Below are 21,902 nucleotides of genomic sequence, written 5' to 3'. Positions count from 1 at the left end.
CATTTTGAATAAATTATATATTTACCCCCTCTATTTCACTATAATCGAGACATTTTTTAAGCACTTATTTTAAGAAAAAAAAATATTATTTAATAGTTAAAGTTGAGAGAGCAAAGTAAGAGAGAGAAAAATATAGAGAAGAAGTGTCTAACTTATGGTGGAATGAAGGGAGTATTGTTTTTCTGTTTTGGGTCGTCCACTAAAATTAGTCTTTATCTATTTTTTTTTTTAAATCTTTAAAAAAAGGTGAAACTCATTTTCCACTAGTAATACCTCAATTTTATATCTCTATTTCTCTCTCTTATTTTACCAATTTGATATTAAAATTGATACCACTATTATTAAAATATTTTATATGAGAGCATCCACAATAGAAATAGGTCAGCCACTCTCTCTCCCTGCCACGTCAGCAGCACTAAAAATCCACCTGCCACATCAGATTTAGGTCAGCCGCAATAAAAATAATTCAAAAACAACTACATTTACGGAATTAAATTTACGATTAAATTGCGGAATTAAATTTACGAGACATATACGGGAAAATTCATTAATTGCATTAAAAAAAGTACATTCATTTAAAAAAATAAATTACATAATAAAGAAAAAAAACTATCGCCGTGCAGTCTTCTGTGCCCACAACACTTCAATTATATCCTTTTGGAGTTGAATAAGAGCATCCACTCGGTGCATGTCGGCATATTCCTGGAGGCGACCGACTTCATCGAGAGGTACCCATGTCGTACGCTAGGGGTGGTCGTTCCGTGGTTTGGACCGGCTTCATCGTCATTGGCCCAACTAGTCAGTTGTACGCCTTCGTCTTCGACGATCATGTTGTGCATGATAATGCAGGCGTACATTATTTGGGAAACGCATTTGACATCCCACAAACGCGTTGGACCCTTAATTACCGCCCATCGAGACTGGAGCACACCAAATGCACGCTCCACGTCCTTGCGCGCCGATTCCTGTCGTTCGCAAAGTAGGCCTTCTTGTCATCCGCCACGTGCCTGATCGTCTTCACAAAGACGGGCCACCTAGTGTATATCCCATCCGCCAAGTAGTAGCCCATATCGTGCCGGTTGCCGTTGGCCACAAATGAGACGGCTAGACCGATGCCCTGACACTTTTCGTTGAAGAGGGGCGACGAGTTGAGGACGTTGAGGTCGTTGTTCGACCCGCTACCCCAAAATAAGCATGCCAGATCCACAAATCCGGTAATCAGCTACGGTCTCGAGGATCATCGTGTGATTCTTTGTCACGACCGTAGTTAGCTAAGGATAGCATAACCCGGTTTATCGCGACTAAGGAGGGATTATAAGAAGCGGGAATAGAAATTAGGGGAGGTTAAGGTCAAGACATAGAATACACACAAATTATAATAATAAAGGATATTACTTAGCAAAATATACTCGATCAAGGGGACTCGAGAGACTGTTCTTACAAGTTCGACTTATACGAGTTTAGAAATTTAATAATAAGCGAGGCCTTATTAATGGCACAGCGGAAGCAAAAGAACGCGGTTCATGTGTGGAGACATGAACCTCCGAGAGTTTTATTCTTATATAGCTACTAGTCTGCCCTCCACAGCACTTGATCCACCCTTCCACGATCAACCTGCATATTTAGAAATATATGCAGGGCTGAGTACGAAGGTACTCAATGAACACATTGCCGAAAAATACACATATACATTTAAAAAAAATATTTTGTCAGGCCATTACCATAGTAACACTCAGGGGTTTTATTGAAAAGACCTGAGCTTACTAAAATATTCACATTGGGCCCTTTTTCCTGTACTTAGCCATATCTGATCATCTTGTGCCGCTGAGATGGTGATCTCATACGGTCACCTTCCCTGCCCAACAGGACAGAGGTATCCTTGTGCCGGGAAGGTGGCCACCTTCCACGGTCACCTTCTCTGCCGTCCGTTCACGGCCAGAGGTATCCCGTGTACACTAGTCCGAGCGGGGACACCACCCTCACTGGGACCCGAATTCGACTTATATATATATATCATCATTCATAATTCACTTGGCCTTAGCCAACAGATAGGCATCATACACAAAACATTTATGGCGAGACAATATCAATAAAATCACGAACATGTGTTCGAGTTTTCACAAAATATAATTTGTATTTTTAGTATAAGAAAGCTCACCTTGATCGCCTAGTTTTCCTTACTTGACTCTTTCGTTCCGATTCTACTTGCGAACGTACCCTTTTAAAATATCACAAATGGGAAAGTACTATTTTAGTCTTAAAAGTATTCTAATTAAATTAGAGAACATGCCTCGAGCTTAATCTCTAAAAAAAATACTAATACTAATAATAATAATAATTATTATTATTATTATCTTTATCAATATTTCTAAAAAGCTTGTTTTATTTAGTATTGCTTCCTTTGCGATTCCCGTGTTCCGACGGAATAACTAAAATTCATGCAAAACTATAGTAATTCGTTTATCTTACTAAATCATTTTAGCTTGGGCCCATAAGTAATTAAATTCAAATTTGGCAATTCTTTAATTACTTTCTACATTACTTTTACAACATCAATTAAAGGAACCCAATTATATTATTTCAAGCAGTTGGGCTCAAATTAATTTGTATGGTCCATCTAATTAATTTAGGAGCCCAATTAAAGGAAACCCACATTCAAAGTCCCTAGCCTTCTTCTTCCTCCCTCATTCATCTAGGAGAAAGAACTCTCCCTCTCTCTCTGTCCTTCATTAAATGCCTCTGAGCATAGAATCCTTACAGATATGAGACGTTTCATTTATCTCAGGAGGCTTATATATTTGAATTGCTTAATAATGATTAAAAGTTATACGTGTGACATGTTTCTTTCTCCTCTTTTTTTTTTTTTTTTTTTAGGAATTAATTCTATTTGGAGAGATATTGCCATCGTGCGACGACGGACATTTCCTATAACAATTTGGATTGTTGAGATGGCGCTTTCGGAGTTTGAGCGTCATTTATTGTAATAGATTAGATTTGCGAAATTGGACCTTTGTCGGATGTATCAGATATTAGTTTTGGTTTTGAGATCTTATTTCTTTATTTGTTATACCCATATATGTGTGTGTATATATATATATATTATTTACTACCTACTCAACGTCAAAATAAACAATAATGAAATTCTATCGTGATCCCGATTTAATCACAAAGTCATTTATATATATAATTAAGCCAATACTGGTATTTTTAATAACAATGTCTTAGCGGGTTGTTACATTCTTTGACTTGTAGCCGGTCGTGTAGGCCTCCTTCCAGGCAGTCGGACAGTTCTTCCACTCCCAATGCATACAATCTATGCTGCCTAACATCCCGGGGAACCCATGCTACTCCTTGTGCATCTGCATCAGATTCTGACAATCTTGGGGGGTAGGGTTCGAAGGTACTCCTCACCGAAAATTTGAATCACGCCCTAACAGAAAAACTTCAGACATTGCAGAGAAGTCGTCTCACCGATGTGGAGGTACTCATCCCACATGTCTGCCGCGCCTCCGTAGGCCAACTGCCTGATTGCCGCCGTGCACTTTTGGATAGGGGTGTGGCCGGGTCTGCCAGCCGCATCGTGCCTGAAGCGGAAATAAAGATATCGACGCTCCAAAGCGTCAACGATACGCATAAACAACTCCTTGCGCATTCTAAAACGCCGCCCGAACATGTTTGCCGGAAACCGCGGGTCCGGAGCAAAGTAGTCGTCATATAGGCGCTGATGTGCAGCTACGTGATCCCGATCAATCACTGCTCGGCGGTGGACAACCGGTGGAGGGCGAGGTACCGCCTGCTTGTTCCACCCTTCGCATGTACCGCTTCATCTCGCGGTTCATGTAGGCCTCCATAGTCTCGTTCATCTGCCGTTCGTACTCCTCAGCATCCCAACCACTACCACCACTACCACCACCGCTATCGCCCGCGTTATTTATCCCTCGATGTTGCTCTTGTACAGAAATTTAGAGAGAGAGAAAACTTGTTAAAACAAGTGGTGCAAATAAAAATGAAATTAAAATCGCGTATATATAGGTTTTCAAAAAATTTGAAAATAAAACGAAAATTGGCGCTGGCTGATCGGCACGCCACAATGGCGGCCAGCGCCCTCTAATCGGCTAGCCCACGCCGATTTTTACGCCGATTCTCGGCTGGCCGGTTGCAATAGTTCGGCTAGCGACGTGAATCGGCTAGCCGGCATTGTGGATGCTCTGAGTGAATATAATATCTAAAATTTGGCATTGCTCGTACAGAGTTAACACTTAACAGTATTCAGATGGGCCTAAAGCCCGTCCATGTTTTCAGTTCCATATTTGCATTTTGCCGCAATTGGTACATTTACCAATTTAACACGATTATTAATATATTACGTTATGATAAAACACAAATTGGAATATATGTTTACCAATTTAACACAAACATTGATATATTTTGAAAATGTTTTTTTTCTCTCCATGTGGTATTTATTGTATTATGCCTACATTTATATTTTTCTTGCTTACGATTCGGTTTTCGATTATTCGGTTTCAATTTTTCGATTTTTCGATTTCGATTCGGTTTCAATTTTCAAAATATTTCAGTTTTTTTGTTCGATTCGGTTTAGTGACTTGTGGACCAAATCTTCTTACGTATGTTAGCACTACTAAGCCCATAATAAAAGAATTCGGCCCACATTATATTTTATTTTAAGAGACCAAGTTATATTGATTGCCAAAATGAATATCTAGGTTAAATTTGTGGCTTTAATTTTGGGAATTATACCCAGAAATATATGGGCTATGATATCATCCTCAATCCAACAAAATATAATCGATTTTCAGTCCGGATATGGGTTAAGCTTAGTGTTGGGCTTTCACTTGGGCAGAGAAATATATTGTGGGTCAAGGGTTGGATTTTTAGTATATGTAAATGAAATGTGACGAACTTTGTGGGAACTTTGTGGGCTGAGTTGATAAATTTTCTAGGATGGATGGAGTATAAAATTAATGAAGTATGGGACAAAAATTGATTAAAGTATTATTTGTTGTGTGTGGATGAATATGATAGTGGAAAAAGTGAGAGGAAGAAAAAATGATGAGTAATATTATCAAATATAAACAGATTAATATTGTGGAAGAATCAAAATTTAGAAATGAATGTAACAAATTTTGAGGGAATATAATATTCCAATTAGCTAGCCTCTGATATTGAAGATAAGAAAATTTGATCTTTAAATTATACTATATGAATCTGAACAATTTGGTATCTGTATTCAAACTTTAAAATGAAATATTACTTGTTATGTGTGCTCGTAATTATTGCGGCCACAAGGATACAAAATAAAATATCTATCTATTTTTTAAAAAAATACTACTTGCAATAATATTTTATTATACGTAATGCGTTATGTAGTGGACTTATAGTATCTTTATTATGCGCATTTAAAATGTCTACTATACTTATAACAATATAATACTATATATGAAGAGCGAATCCGAGACTAAATTTCAACTATTTCTTTTTTTAATTTAGTGGATAAAATAAATAAGCAAATTATTACTTTATTTTATACTGACAATTTATTATTAGATCATTTTATTTTATTACAGAAAGACTGAATTAAAGTATTACTGCTATTAGAATGAACTACTATATATATGTGTTATCTGATACTTCCTTTGTCCTAGCTCAAGTGATTGATTTTTTCTTTTGCCATTATTTTGCGAAGATGGTAATGAATAGTTAAGGTGGAGAGAAAGTAAAGTAAGAGAGACAATAATACAATCGTATCTACATTATTCTCTTACTTACTTTACTTTCTCTCCATTTTAACTATATATAATTTTTCCAAACACGTGTTGAAAATCAGACAATAACTTGAGATAAGACAGAGGAAGTAATAATAAATTATAATTTATGTTCGATAGTTCAACACTAAAAATTAGTTCTGCATATATCACAATCCAATGTATTTATATAACATATATAAAATAAAAGGTGAAATATGCATTAGATTAGAGATGGCACACTTTTAATGATATTATAACAAAATATATGAACTTTGACTCGTTTATATAAATTTTAATTTTCCCACAAATACTTCTAACGAGAAATCAAAGCTAAGTCAATCAAAGGATTTAATGCAAAAGGGCAAAACGCCCAACAATATTTTTTCATCCCATTAATACTCTCACTATTTTGATAAGAATTTCTACTTTCTCCATCTTTTAATAAGAAATATACTTTGAAACGGTACGGATTTTAGTACTCCCTCCATGTTTTAAAATAAAAACTTTTCAAACGATACAAATTTTAATGTAAAATTGATAAAGTAAAAAAGTACGAAAGAAAAAGGTGTGTAACAGAAAATGAGTCTCACCTCATAGAAAAAAAGAATTTTCCTAAAATGTAGTTTTTCTAATTTTAGAAATGACCCAAAAGGAAATGAATTTATATTTTTTAGGAAACAGATGGAGTACACTATTAATAAAGTAATATTAAAGAAAAATTGATTGACGTATTTTTAGTAGAAATGAGTCACATCTCATTCGAGAGAAATAATTTCTGTAAATAGAAAGTTTCTAATTTTTAATAAACAGAATATAATGCAAATAGTTTCTATTTCTAAAGGAAGGGTGTAGTGTATATTGCACCTAAATTATTACACTTTCAGTTCATGATTATAGGTCCCATTTTGACATTTAGATTCGCTGTTATTATTTTTCTCATTTCATTTCTATTATAGGGAAAGTAGGTCATATATTTAATTACTCACCTTACTTTCATTTTAATAACTCTCTCAGTCCCCTACTAGTAGTCTCATTCATCTTATGTGTGGATTTTAGGAAATGTTAAAAGAAGTCGGTGGATTAAAGAAATTGGAATGTGGGTCATATCCAACAAAAAACTTCAATAACTTTATTTTGTATATCTCTTACGATTTACTAATTGTATATTAAAATATATATCAATCCAAAAATATTTATTTTATGGGAGCAGATGAAATATTAATTCTCTAACAAAATGTGAGTGGAATGTTAGGCCAATTACCATTTAAAGTCAAAGTAAACTAAGACTCTTATTCAGGGACGAATTGAAATAGAAAAACGGAATTCCTAACACGGACACTGAATATAAAACTAACTAACTCTCTCCTCACCCATAATCAATAGTCATATTTTTTTCTATTTCGGACTTTCTATTAAATCTAGCCACCTAGTTTTGATAAATTATTCTTTAATGTGACAGAGTTCATTCTTCACCTATAATATTCCAATAATTTACTCTCTCTCTCCCCTAATTTTATATTAAAATGTGTGCCATCAGTGATAAAAGTGGGATTATATATCACTAATTTTTCTCAATCATAGTCCTTCACTATTTTTATAATTCAAGTCGCCAAAAAGAGTACAACATGATCCATAGTGATTAAAAGAGTTCTAAACTTCTGCTTCATCCGTCCCAACTAAGAAGACACGCTTTCCTTTTTTTAGTTTGACCCAATCGAGATGACACATTTCTATTTTTAAAAACTTTCTCTTTCCAATTAATACACTCAACTATTTTTTTCACTCCAATTAAATATTCAACCATCTTTTGTTCTTCATTTAATATTTACACTCTTTCTCTCTCCAATTAACTACGTTGACCAACACCTCATAAAATCTTGTACATACTAAGAAGTGTATCATCTTAGCTGGGACATCTTAACCGGGACGGAGGAATAACTTTTTAAGTATAAATGTTAATCATCATTTAACATAATAATAAATTTTATTTACTAGCAATATTAGGGGTGGAAAAATGGGTAGCGGGAAATGGGTAATTCCCATCACGACCCGCTACCCGTCGAGTATCTGGTACCAGTTACCCGACGATAATGGGAAACAGGGCGTGATCAGGTAGTGTGTTTTAGAGTTTTGTGGGCAGCGGGTATACCTGCTACCGGCGCGGGTATACCCGTCAATCTCGATAATAACCGATATTAGACATATATAATCTTTTAATACTTTATAGAATCTAAGAGTTCTTTTGATATATTTTTATATTCCAACGAACATTTCAATTGAAAACTCATCGGAACTAGTTGTAGAGTGTTCCCTCACTTTTATACCCAATCTATTCAAAGATTAGCTTACCATCGACATTAATACGGTAAATTAGGGAACATTGTCGGTTATTAGGGTTTTCAAATTTTCAATTAGAATTTCAGGTCGGGTACGGGATACCCGATATGGTATCGGGCAATCCCAATATGTTATGGGGCGGGTATTGGGACAACAAATTTGGCTGAAATCGGATACAGGTTTCCGACTTGTCGGTTGCAGGTATCCGCGGGTAAACCATTTCGCCACCCCTAAGCAATATATTGAAACATTAATTATTACTAGCAAATTCCGTAATACATAAAGAAAATGGTGGGACAAAAATCCCTTCATTTTCATTGTTCTTGATCTAAATTAATCGAATAAATCAATTGGTTCTTAAAAAATAGTATGACATTCATATAGTAATATCTAATTTATAATGGGAGAAGAGTATCATGCATTTATACATATCACAACTCGAAAACTCACATTCGAGGTAGTATTACTTAATATTGAAAACATTAAAATTATAGATATATGGAGGAGTGATAGGCGCACATTTTATTTAAGTTGGCAATAGTAACACCTTTAGCTTAAAATAATTAGGCTCTCCGGCCACCGGTGCCGTTTTCCCTGTGGCAGTTGTAGAAGAAGGCGGCCACCGGTTCTCCGAGGTTGTACACCTGCGCAAGTTGCCGCGTGTTGAAGTTGTTGCGCCACTCCGGGGCGATCAACATCTGCCGCCGTGGCTGCCGGAACACCACCATTACAAGGCGGTGAATTCCCAACGACGGCTGAGGGGCCTCATACTCCACCACCTCATTCCCTGCATATTTATAATTAAGTAATTTCGAAATTAATCTTGCTATTAATCAAATTTATATTATGACTTGGAAAAAAATGTTGATAGAAGTTTATTTAATTAGCTTATTTTCTTATACTATAAAGTTATAGTATTAATTCCTTTTTTTTTCATTGTACTCCTATTGTTTATTTTGTCAAACTCATCTTTTGCACTGAGTTTCATTGTTCTTTCGTTCTTTATAAAATTTCACCTCTTCTTAATCTTTCAAATCTGGCAAATTGATCATCAGTGGCGTGAATTTAGTAAAGATTACAGTTTCAGCAATAAAATAAATTTAAAAAAAAATGATTAAATGGTTGGTAGGAGCTTTTAAGTTTAACCAATCTCTTCTCATGTGTCCGCCTATACAAACACAAATACCAGTAGGTACTTAAGGTGTTTCGCTCACCGAAGTCCGGACCCATGCCTCCGGGGATGTCAATCACCAACCTGTTTCCAAATAAAACACAAAAAGTTATAACACAATATTGAAAAATGTCCAATTAAGACACACACCCACTATAACTTCTATTATCTTATGATATTTCTTTTAATACTGATACGTGCGTCTCAATTGGTAAGACGTTTTTTTACCTCCACTCCACTAATAGTTCGATTACTTTCAATTTCTTTGAACTCAAACATAACAATTTCCCACATAATTTCCTACTCAACTTGGCCATAACTAACCTAACATATTTTGTAATTCCTTAACTACACCAACACAAACAAACACACACACACAAGAGAGAGACCAGTGAGAGGGAGAGAGAAAGAGATAGACCAGTGCAAATACTCCCTATGGTAAGGATTTCCAGGACTTGGAGAATCAGCATCAACCAGAACCTTGAAAATTGAATTTTGTCTTCACTGTCAAAACCCTACAAACACATACAAACACACACACAAACACAAAGAGAGTGTGTGTTTGTGTTTTTATATATATATACTTACAAGAGTGTGGAGAGTGCGAAAATCCTGGCCGCCGATCTCAACCCTAGGGCGGGAGACGATCTGAGAAGGGCGGAGGCGGTAGCCGTTGCAGAGACTCCGTCCATCAACGTATACTCGGAGATCAGTGGTGGGAGTGAAGGGATCGATCACATCTCCGATCACACGGCTCAGCACTAGCGGATTCGTGTCTCTCTGCATTTTTTTTTTATTCATACAAGAACATGCTACAATTGGCTTCATTTCTTCCTCTTCTCAGCCCTATTTGTACTGCCGGTTTTTTTCTTTTTTTTATCAAAATGGTTTTTTTTTTCATTTTTTTACGTGGCATAGGCAACACTAGGATTATTCCCGAAAAGTGCTTTGTCTTTTCTTTTTCTTTTCTCTTTTTCGAGATAAAAGGAACTCATCTATACATCGCTATTTCTTTTACACTTTTCTATAAAAGAAATTCAAACAATTACCATTTTATATACTTAATCCGTTAGTTATTAAGAGGTATGTGTTTGCATTTCGTGACATATTATATGATTGTTTTTATTTGTGGACCATGGGAATCGTATTCTATCATAGAATTAGCATAAGTTCGTCAACCCATCTTTAGCTATTTATTATAGGAGTATATAATAATACTAGCTAAAAAGACAATAAATTTTTAATAATTTTCGAGTATAAAGACAAATGTACCCCACGGGATTCTTTCAAAGGCGGAACACGAATGAACATAGATGGACACGGATGGACATGGTCGCCCGCTTAAGGACTTGTGTGTCGTGCGCACTAACATGTATTCTTAACCCTAAAACCGACCGTGCCCCCTCTTGTATACTGTACAATATGTCATAAACCCTAAAACTAACCGGATAAACACACGTAAAATACTCTAGAAACTATAAAGGCAAATATAACATGTTCGATTAAACAACGAAATTGTGTAGTTAAAAATCTTCTTACCGTGACGAGGGTTCTTCAAACTTTACTCTCACTTGAGGTTTGTTGAACTATGTTATATATATGATGGAAATTTGAAGTAAATTTTTCTGGTGTACAAGTATATTTTTTTGTGGTTTAATTGATATTTTGCCATGTTAATTGTGTTTCACTGTGTAATATTGTTTAATTAACTCTCTTACATTGTGTCGGAGAATACATAAAAGAGTAATGCAAGATTCATTTAACTTACGGCATTGAAGATGACATGTGGTGCATATGATCATGTCAAAAAATGAACTGAATAAGTGTGAGGCAAAAAAGACACGAATAAAATAAAACTAATAAAAAAGTCATGTAATTTTAATTAAAAGGGTTTTGTTTAATTATTCTTATTTTATTCCCATTTTGGATGATTGAAGCTGACACAATTGCTATATTTAGAGTTGTACGATACTAATTTTAACACTTGCCTTATTTGCTTAACTCTTGACTCCATAAATAGAGCTCTAAAATATCACTCCGGAAGTAGCTCGAATATAGTAACTTTTACGAGTTTAATTTCCCTTATCTTTTTTAAATAAAGTAAAGAATAACTGCGACATGCATTAACTCGTTAATCAATACTAGTACTTAATTTCGTTTGCTATTCTATTTTTTAAATATTTATGCATTACCTCGTTATTCAATACTTATTTAATTTTATTTTCTATTATTGTTTAAGTAAAATTAAATTTCTTTTGTGTAAAATATGGTTGTTTAACATCACTCTAAATAGAATTTAAAAAAAAGCTAGCACGCTAAATAGAAAACCATCTACAAAAAATAGAAAATTAAGTATGATAACCATATAGGAGTAACATAATGTTCCAATTACTGAGGACAATAACATTATCTTTAAATAGAAAAACAATATAAATAAATAAAATAAAATATTTATTTGGACTTATATGGCAAGAACCTTAGCTCAATTCACACATGCCTATGCACTTTTCCTTTTTGGAGATATATGTGGATGTGAATTTCCTCTTTGCTGAAAAGACCCAGCACTAAAACTTGGAGATCATTTACATGGCCAAGAATTTCCTATCCTTAACTAAGCATAGCAAATAATTTGTTCATCCCTCGAATCACATTTTCTACAACGATTCTGTGGACCATTCAGCCCTATATAGATAGAAAAAGATTTGGAATATAATGGATTGTGAAAGCATGTCCTAGAATCAAGATTATGCCAATCCACCATAGTTAAATATATTAAATGGGTAACCTTTTGTTGCACTTTTTTCCTTTTTCGTGACATACGTGGTTGTGAATTTTCTCTTGCTGGAAAGGCCCAGCACTAGAACTTGTACATTGACTCTGGCCAAGAATTTCCTATCCTAAATTAAGCATAACAAATGAACTACCTAAATTATGACAATTTTAAAGTCTATTCATATTTATAACTAGTTCCAAGTTGAAGATATGAAACTTTATTTTCGGTTAGTACTTTAATTAACGACTAATTTACCGATGGACAACTAGTGGAGGATAGTGTAAAATTTTTGTTAGATGATATGGAGTGATGCGTTCACACCAAGTCACTAACGAATTTAACGATCAACTGATTCGCCAATAAACATTAGTACTGTTTGTAACACAACCATTGTTTTACGTTGGAATTACTTTCCACTACTAAAATGAATTTACTGACATAATTTATCCGTCAGTAAATACCGACGGAATGATATCATTGGTAGTTTCTATTCAATCCAATTAATCATATTTATGAATTTGAAATTAAATTATAATCTAGACAATAACAATGGACTTCGGTCTGTCGATAATCTGTCGCTAATCCTAATTAATTCACATCCGGCCATTCTCTTTCCCGAGTGTATTCGTTTATAAAAAATTGTTATGGTGTTTATTAATATGAATAATTTAACTTAACTAGTACTACTACGTTATAACTCTATCCATGGAGTATATGTGGCACTCGAATCACATTTCCTAAAATGTTTTCCAGAGAGCAAATCAACGATTCTGTGGACCATTCATCTCTGTATAGATAGAAAAAGATTTGGAATAAAATGCTATGAAATATTGAAAAGGTTACTTTTATTGCACTTTTTCCTTTTGGGTGACTATGTGGCTGTGAATTTTCTCTTTGCTGGAAAGGCCCAGCACTATAACTTGTAGATTGACCATGGCCAAGGATTTTTCCAAGTAGACACCCTGAATCTTTATTCCTACATAGAGTTAATTTATAAAAAATTTAGGAGCATGCAGTGCTAAATTATTATAATAAATATATAGATAATTGGTGCAATTTAGCCTTTATCATAGTTTCCAAAAATCTTGGATTGGCGCGCAATAAACATAAATATCACTATAATTATAAAAGTTGATAAATATCACTACATGAGAAAATATAAATCTATATTTATTTTCTTCTTCAAATTTAATTCCAAACAAAAAATCAGGACTATATTTATAAAATTCACAGAATATATTATTGTAATTAACTTTGACCAATACTGATATGATGTTGTCTTATTGCTTTAAAATAACTAATACTCCATTAAAAGATAGGGTAACTAAAACAAGTAGAAGAACTCTCACTCAACTTCAATCCCACGTGGCTAAAAAATAAATTCGATTTCATTAAGTCAGATCAATGCGTAAGTTCATTATTATACTCAATCCATAGGCTATATGTGGCACTCCAATCACACTTCCTAAAATGATTTCCAGTTAGATTCTGTGGACCATTCAGCCATATATGGCTATATAGATGGAAAAAGATTTGGAATATTAGGACAATCTACCATAATTAAATATAAAAAGGTAACATTATATTGCACTTTTTGCTTTTGGGTGGCATATGTGGATGTGAATTTTCTCTTTGCTGGAAAGGCCTAGCACCAAAACTTGTAGATTGACTCTGGCCAAGAATTTCCTATCCTAAATTAGGCATAGATAAAGAATACATATGAATTTTGATAATATTAGTGTTTATTTCTATTTATAATAATTAGTACCAAGTTGAGACCATAAACCTTCTTTTCTAATTACTCGTAGTTAATTCCTAAATAAAGTTCATTACAAAAATTCTTATACGATGCTTAAATCTTAATACTAATATGAATAATTTTTCTTAATTAGGGAGTAATATAAGTGTATCAATCGAGTACATGTGGCACTCGAATCACATTTACTAAAATGATTTCCAGTGAAAAAACCAATGATTCTGTGGACCATTCTGCTCTATATAGATAGAAAAAGATTTGGAATATGATGCAACGTTATTGTACTGATTGTGAAAGCATGCTCTAGAATCAAGGTTTATGCTAATCTACCATAATTAAATACTCCTATAAAAAAAAAGTGATGGAAAGATGAAAAACTTTTTACAACATTTTAGTATCATGCTCTCTAAAGTGGAAAAAATTTGAAGAAGTATTATCACATCATGATCTAATAATAGTTTCGTCATGAATTGCAGTGGGAAGAAAAAAAGGAGCTAGCCAAATTTAATTTATTCCATTCCTACCAAGAGATGGACTTTCCAATAATTTCCTTCTATATTCAAAATATATAGTAGTAGTAATATTTACTCCCTCCGTTCCAGATAATTCGTCCCAGTTTTCCATTTCGGTTCGTCCCATATAATCTGTCACACTTCACTTTTAACATTTTTGGTAGTGGACCTCATATTCCACTAACTCATTCTTACTCACATTTTATTATAAAACTAATATATAAAGGTAGGATCCACACTCCACTAATTTTTTCAATCCACTTTTTATTATAATTCTTAAAACCCGTGCCCGGTCAAAGTGACCTGAATTATCCGGAATGGAGGGAGTATATATGTTGCTTTTGGTATTCAACCTAGCTATGACATCAAGAAGATGTCTATATATACCATAGATCGAAACACTGACCACTATAAGAAAGATTCCATTTGACAGTCTTTGTATTATGTGTATATAGTTAGGTTATCATGAGAATCTAATTTTGAGTAAAAAATTTTAATCATTGCACTTAACTTATAAAGTACTTACTAATTAATTGTAAATTGATTTCGAATTCAAGAGCACAAAATTAGTACAGTCACTTTACACATTAAGTGCAATTACTGCATAACATTACTACTCCCTCCGTCCCAGATAATTCGTCTCAATTTTCCATTTCGGGCCATCCCACATAATTTGTCCCATTTCAATTTTACCATTTTTGGTAGCGGACCTCATATTCCACTAACTCATTTCTACTCACATTTTATTATAAAACTAATATATAAAGGTAGGACCCACATTTCACTAACTTTTTCAACTCACTTTTCATTACAATTCTTAAAACCCGTGCCCGGTCAAAGTGACCCGAATTATCCGGGACGGAGGGAGTATAAAGCTAGCGGAAAATTTATTTTTTTCAGTTGATTAATTGTCACTACAGTTGCAATTACTTTGTATTTTCAATTGAAGTATTCTTACGTCTCATAACAAAATCATTTCTATTTTGACTCATCTTTATTTCGATCGCCTTTAAGGTATAATACTTATTTACAGTAATAACTAATAACTTCATTATTATAATTATCCAACAAACATATATACAGAGAGAGAGATAGAGATAGAGAAAGGGGCTAATCCAAGTGCAACTCTTTCAATTTTCACTTTAGGAGTTACTACTCGATATTCAAAATTAAGTGGCCAACTTATTCTTTAAGTTTATTTGGTTTTTCCCAAACATTTTCTATTCAAAACTTACAGTTTTCTGGAAGATGAGATGATTAATATTGCTTCTGAGATGCATAATCTTCTTAAAAATGTATTCCAATTAAGTGACATAAGCAATTGACACTTATTAAACCCCTACCATGGGTATATTTACATTAATGCTTTTTTAAAAATTACTTATAATTAATTCATGATAGAAAAATAAATTTTACTATTCTATGTCTTTCGACCTATTATATACATTAGGGTTAGGGACCAAGTTGACCATGACATAACGTGAGAACCTAAATAATACTACTAGAATAAAGAGAGAATAAAAATTCGAACTTTATACCCTCTTGTTGTTTTGATATATGATGCTAACTTTGGGCACATAACATTTCCCAGTAGTTTCTTCCTTAACTACTTCATAAAACTTAGTTAAATTTAATTAACTTACAAAATTGTTTTAAATCAATAGTTTTACAGATTAATTACACTATTATATACTCCAAGGAGTATATGTCACGAGACATGGAAATTCTACTTCATATTAAGATTTAAATATCAGTACGTATATATGTGGAGTATATATACATAATACACACACATGTGTGTGTGATACACATCATTTTATATACTTATGGTTTGAAATTGGAATTATTTCTGGAACTTAAATACTTATCAATTCTTATTCTATTTACATATGCTTTATTCAAAGTTAATATTGAGTTTCCACACATTCAAAATACTAACTGTATACCTCCCGTCCCCTGAAATTTGTCATTACATTTTTCCATTTCCGTCCGTCCCTCCAAAGTTCGTCTTCATTTCACTTTTATACATTTTCTGGTAGTGGGACCTCATATTCTACTAACTCATTCCTACTCACATTTTATTATAAAACTAATACCCCCTCTGTCCCACTTTAGGAGTCCCGGTTGAGTTCGGCACGGGATTTAAGAAATATATAGGAAAGTTGGTGAAAAAAGATAGTGGGAATGTGGGTCCTACTTTTATATATTAGTTTTATAATAAAATTTTACCCCATTATTCACTAAAATTACACTCAAATGCTATTATCAACACAAAAATAAACCAAAACAAAAATAAAAAACCAAAAAGTCAACAAGGGATCCACTTTCAACCAACTCACTTAATTTATTATACACTCCTTCATCTCACTTCATTTATTACACACTCCACCATCTGACTCTTCTATCTCACTTCATTTATTACACACTCCATCATCTCACTTCAATAAAATGTGAGCGGAAAAAGATGAGTGGAATGTGGGGCCTATTACCAATAATGGAATATTTCAACCGGGACTCCTAAAGTGGGACATCTAAAAGTAGTAAACCGGGACTTCTAAAGTGGGACGGAGGGAGTATATAAAAGTAGAATCCACCGTCCACTAACTTTTTCAACTCACTTTTCATTATATTATTTAAAGCCTGTGACGGATCAAAATGGGACAAATTTTGGGGGACGGAGGTAGTATTATGTTTGCTTAACAGTGATATACAATCTGCAAACACATGCTTTATTATTTCTCACCAAATGGATTAACTCCACAGTCCACACTATATCCTCGATTAACTAACATAAATATTTAAAAATCATGAATCGGTCAAATTCGTCGATTTATTATTTTCTTTATGTTTCCAATTTTCTAAGAAAATTAAAAAGGAAATATTATGTAGAGAGAAAATAATTGGTTTGGATAAGGAGAGTCAAAGATGGAGCTGCTGTATCTCCTGTGCTCCATCATCTCCACCACCATCACCTCCCTCCTGCTGTCCCTCCTCCTCCCCTTCCGCCGCTTCTCTACCGCAGATGCCTTGCTCAATCGCCGCAACTCCGTTTCTCTCTACCAAGGCACCGTCTTCCACGAGCGCCGCCGCCCCGTGCACCACTCCTTCCGCTACTCCGTCCGCTATGCCCTTATCGACCTCGACAATGCGCCGCATCCACCGCCCAATCACCTCTCCGCCGAGGAAGCACGTTCCGCTTCCCACACCAACGGACCGGTGTAATTTTCCTCTAATCGAATCCTACCATTTTCGCCTCTTTCAATTCTGCATCTGTTAATTGTGAATTGCTGATTTCTAGTATCGGATAGGGTAAATCAAATTCAATTCACAATTTTGAGGTTTTCAGATGATCATTTAATGGTGAAATTAGATTGTGAGCGAGATAGTATTATCTGCAACTGTTCGATTCAAAAATTGGTGCATTGCATCTGAGAAATCATTTGCCAAATCATTCTGTGTTGTAAATTTCGATTGCTTTGTTATGCTGAAGTGTCTAAGAAGTGGAGATAGGATAATGAAACTGATCAATTGCCATTGGATTACCAGTTTTCTGTTGACTATACCTCCAAGCGTGGGATATGAGCAAAATCCCTTGAGTGTGTATTATTGCTATGATGTTGAAGGCGAAACGAAAACTCTCACAAAATGCATTGCTGAGGTGTGTATGCGTTGCCAAATTCTCAATTAGAAGTATGCATTTCTCAGCCTTCTTGGAAGTGGATGACAACTTCCGTTTGATACGGAAGAAAGCCTCTTGATGACATTGAATTGAACTTGCTGCTTCAGGTTACTAATACTCCTTGGGGTGAAAGAGTGACATTTCTATTCAATCCAAACTCGGATTTAGTTGCCAAGCCTCTTCATGTCAGCCCTTTCATGGTTGGTTACCAACTTACCTATTAATTACTTTTGCAGCTTTTCAAAGTATGAGAATTGTCTGATTTGAGCCACTGGATTGGCTTCTGTTTTCACCGTTTGGTTATGTTTTCATCTCCAATGTCCTTACCACAGGACATGATGGGGAAGTGGAGCTTGAGAACAAACGACCCTGCTGATAATCTCCATATAGTTATATCGGTACAGCACCCCGAACTTGGTAACTACTTCACTGCATCATTGACAGCCAAAAGAGTGGCATCTTCAGCATCAGACAATCACTCGTGGTTCTTCTGGTTGATGCCCCATAAAGTCGCGTTATGGATATATTGGCATGTAAGTGCTCCAAAAGACTGGATTCTGTTTTCATTATATGATTCAGGTTATCGTGCTGCTTCACTTTTGTATTGTAGTACAAGGATGATTTGGATTAAACATGTGTTTGAAGTTGTTTGCTTGGCTTTGGGATTATTTCTCTTGATCTGTTGTGATAGGCTCTCAAGCTTTGGTGGAAAAACGTAGCATTTGTACAGCACCCGAGATATCAAAATTCAACCTATCGAGAAGATGCTTCTCAAATTCTGATTTCATTGTGTTTATTGTGTAGGTCAGTAAGCTCATAGAGAACACGAACACTCGAGGAAGATGTGAACATTGCCCTGACACGAGCTCAACTTCAAGTGTGGTTTCCCTTGCATGGAATACTCAACACCAATGAAATATTACTCAGATTTGGTGCATCCGAAGTCCATGCTAATCGTTGTATTTTGTGCAAGGAAGAATTGGAAACAACTGCACATCTATTCTTCTACTGCAAATTTGCTACTACTCAATGTTATTATATTTTTATATGTGCCTTCTCAAAGATTCAAAGGCGTGCTCGCTGCTCCACTTAGAAGGTTTGGCAAACTCATGTATCCGGACTTTCATGTTCTTTCTCATTTCATGATCAGTTTGAGATATTCGAAATAAAATTGTATTCCAAGATTTCAAACTCGATTGGGATTTCGAGAAGAAAATGCTTATATGGCAATTTGGTACTTGGGTTGAGAGGATTAAGTCCGGATTTCCCCATCCTTTTACTTTCTTACCGTGGATCACCGGCAGATCTAGGGGGTGGGAGGGGGCGAGTGGCGACCGTCCCTTCCGTGTGACTAATTGCTCCTTGTCCGAATATCGAAAAAAATAGCCATATTTTCTTCCTAAACCAAGCTAGTACTAATATATATCCCGCAATCCATCCGTTTTCGAATCCTGGATCCACCACTGCAGTGGATGTCCCAGAGTTTTGTTTACATAGTTTTTGTGAATGGTCTTGGGCTCGTCTTTGTAGAGAATTGATATGTTAATAGGAAAAACTATTTCGACTTTCTTCCCATCAGAAAATTATGCCGAAATCTCAATATTGGAAGATCGTATGAAATTTCACTTTCCAATGTCGATTCGTCAAAATATTAATTTGGTACAATAACATTAAGCCATTAAGGTAAACACCGCTGCCATGAACATAAGCGTGACAAAAAAGAAGAAAATTGTAGGTGCCTTTCGTGACAGACAAGTATAATTTATCAAATATTCAACAAAGTTTCGGCTTAAAATCAAATTGTTTCTGCTTTATTTCGGAGCAAAAAACAAATGTTTTCACGCAAGCGGCCGCATGTTGCTCATGTTGGGAAGAATGTTTAGTTCAACTTTCCACCAACTAACACTAATTAAACACTAATCTTAGGTTAGGATATAATTGTTTGGCCCGACATTCTCTCCAATTTCACATTCATGTTATTATAATACTTCAATAATGTTGAGGGACAATTGGTCTCGTGGACATTAAAATACTCCCTCCATTTAAAAAAAAAAAATAGACCAAAGTTATAAACTGCACGAGTTTTAATTAAAATTAGTAAAGTAAAAGAGACGGAGAGAAAATGTGGTGGAAGTAGTGCTGGTAAATTGTGAGGTCTACATTTAGAATTTAGAATGAGGGTAGTGATAAAATGCAAACTTATATATTGTACAAACTCAAAACTCCTCAACACAGCTTGTTGACATTTTTCAATGGTTCAGATCATAGTTTTGAGTTTGTACAATATTTAGAGTTCCCATTTGATCACATCCCTTAGAATGATATGTAGTGTTAGTACTAGTTTAAAACTTGTCACTTTCAGAATTAGTCTAATTTTAGTGAATGACCCAAAATGATAAAACTAGTCTATTTTTTTTATGGACAGATGAAATATTTATTATGGCAATATGCAGTAGAAATTTTTTTGCGAGGTATTTTAAAGTGAAAATTAAAAACGTTTGTAATTTTTTCACAATTACCATAAAATTGGGATATTTTCACGAGATAAAACCATTTGTTCAGCTACCCACCTTTCCATTGTTGGGCTACACGTGTATATTGAATTCGATATTAATTATTGACTATAATGCTGAAACAAATTAACGTGCATTTCATAATTTTCAGCGCACCTTCCTGAAATAGTCTTATAAATGCAGCATGCTTTTCTTATGATATATACGAACTAGAAAATGATATTTCTCCCTCTACATATAAAGTACTACTACATCTTTCATGTGATTCTTTCAAAGAAAATATCTCGTATGCAAAACATATTTTTCAACTCTTACACCTTATTAAAATTCTCATTATAAATGCATTTCACTTCTTATATTAGTACTAAATTAAACATATTTTTCAACCATATTAAAATTGTCATTATAAATGCATTTCACTTCTTATATTAGTAGTACTAAATTAAACATATTTTTCAACTGTCACACCTTATTAAAATTCTCATTTTAAATGCATTTCACTTCTCGTATTAGTACTACTAAATTATATTCCCTAATATTCCATTAAAAATTAAACGTTTTCTAAAATGGAAACAACTCTATCTCAACTTTTCATATTTCTTACTTTACTCCCTCTTCATTAACACACAAAACAACATTACATAAAATCTCGTGTCAGTTGCCTAATGTTTCATACTACCTCCGTCCCTGAAAGTTTGTCCCATTTTAATTCGTCCTACAAAATTTGTCGCATTTCACTTTTTACCATTTTTGGTAGTGGACCTCATATTTCACTAACTCAATCCTACTCACATTTTATTATAAAACCAATACATAAAAGTACGACTCACATTCCACTAACTTTTTCAACTCACTTCTCATTACATTTTTTAAAACTCGTGTCGGGTCAAAGTGAGACAATATTTGGGAGACGAAGATAGTACTATTTAACTGGAGTCTAGGACGGAAGGAGTATAAATTGTACAAGTACAATATTAGATGACTCTTTTCCAAGCAAATTAATTAACATGTCTATTCTTACAAAATTGAGACATTCTATCTTATTTCTTTATTACTCCCTCCGTCCCACTTAAGATGACACGTTTTCCTTTTTAGTTTGTCCCAACTAAGATGACACGATTTCCTTTTTTAGTAACTTTTTCTCTCCAATTAATACACTTCTCAACCACTTTTTTATCACTCCTATTAAAATATTCATCTTTTTTATCTCTCTACTTTAATACTTACATCCACCTTCTCTCTCTCCAATTAAACACTTTAACCAATAACTCCTAAAATCTCATGCCGGCTAAGCAATGTATCATCTTAGCCGGGACGGAGGGAGTACTATATATCTAGACTTTAATGCGAGATCTTGTTAAATTGATAACTGGCAACTATGTCAGCAACCTACATT

General features: G+C 34.3%; 2 protein-coding genes across 2 annotated transcripts; one reads left to right on the top strand and one right to left on the bottom strand.

The window, feature by feature from the left end:
• Window positions 1–8,481: 8,481 nt before the first annotated feature.
• Window positions 8,482–10,096, bottom strand: LOC125190142 (protein FLOWERING LOCUS T-like). The gene is made up of 4 exons (XM_048087346.1): window positions 9,862–10,096; window positions 9,692–9,753; window positions 9,317–9,357; window positions 8,482–8,889 (listed from the first exon to the last, which is right to left on the bottom strand). The coding sequence occupies exons 1-4, from the start codon at window positions 10,072–10,074 to the stop codon at window positions 8,666–8,668; spliced, it is 540 nt and encodes a 179-aa protein (XP_047943303.1). The 5' UTR covers window positions 10,075–10,096; the 3' UTR covers window positions 8,482–8,665.
• A 7,108-nt stretch (window positions 10,097–17,204) lies between these two features.
• Window positions 17,205–18,813, top strand: LOC125188262. Its single transcript, XM_048085031.1, has 5 exons — window positions 17,205–17,532; window positions 17,861–17,972; window positions 18,101–18,193; window positions 18,326–18,526; window positions 18,685–18,813. The coding sequence occupies exons 1-5, from the start codon at window positions 17,240–17,242 to the stop codon at window positions 18,811–18,813; spliced, it is 828 nt and encodes a 275-aa protein (XP_047940988.1). The 5' UTR covers window positions 17,205–17,239.
• Window positions 18,814–21,902: the final 3,089 nt, after the last annotated feature.

Source organism: Salvia hispanica, chromosome 5, assembly GCF_023119035.1.
Source record: "Salvia hispanica cultivar TCC Black 2014 chromosome 5, UniMelb_Shisp_WGS_1.0, whole genome shotgun sequence".
In the NCBI taxonomy this organism is placed as follows: domain Eukaryota; kingdom Viridiplantae; phylum Streptophyta; class Magnoliopsida; order Lamiales; family Lamiaceae; genus Salvia; species Salvia hispanica.
Note: the sequence above shows the minus strand (reverse complement) of the source record. Positions and strands in the feature narration are given on the sequence as shown.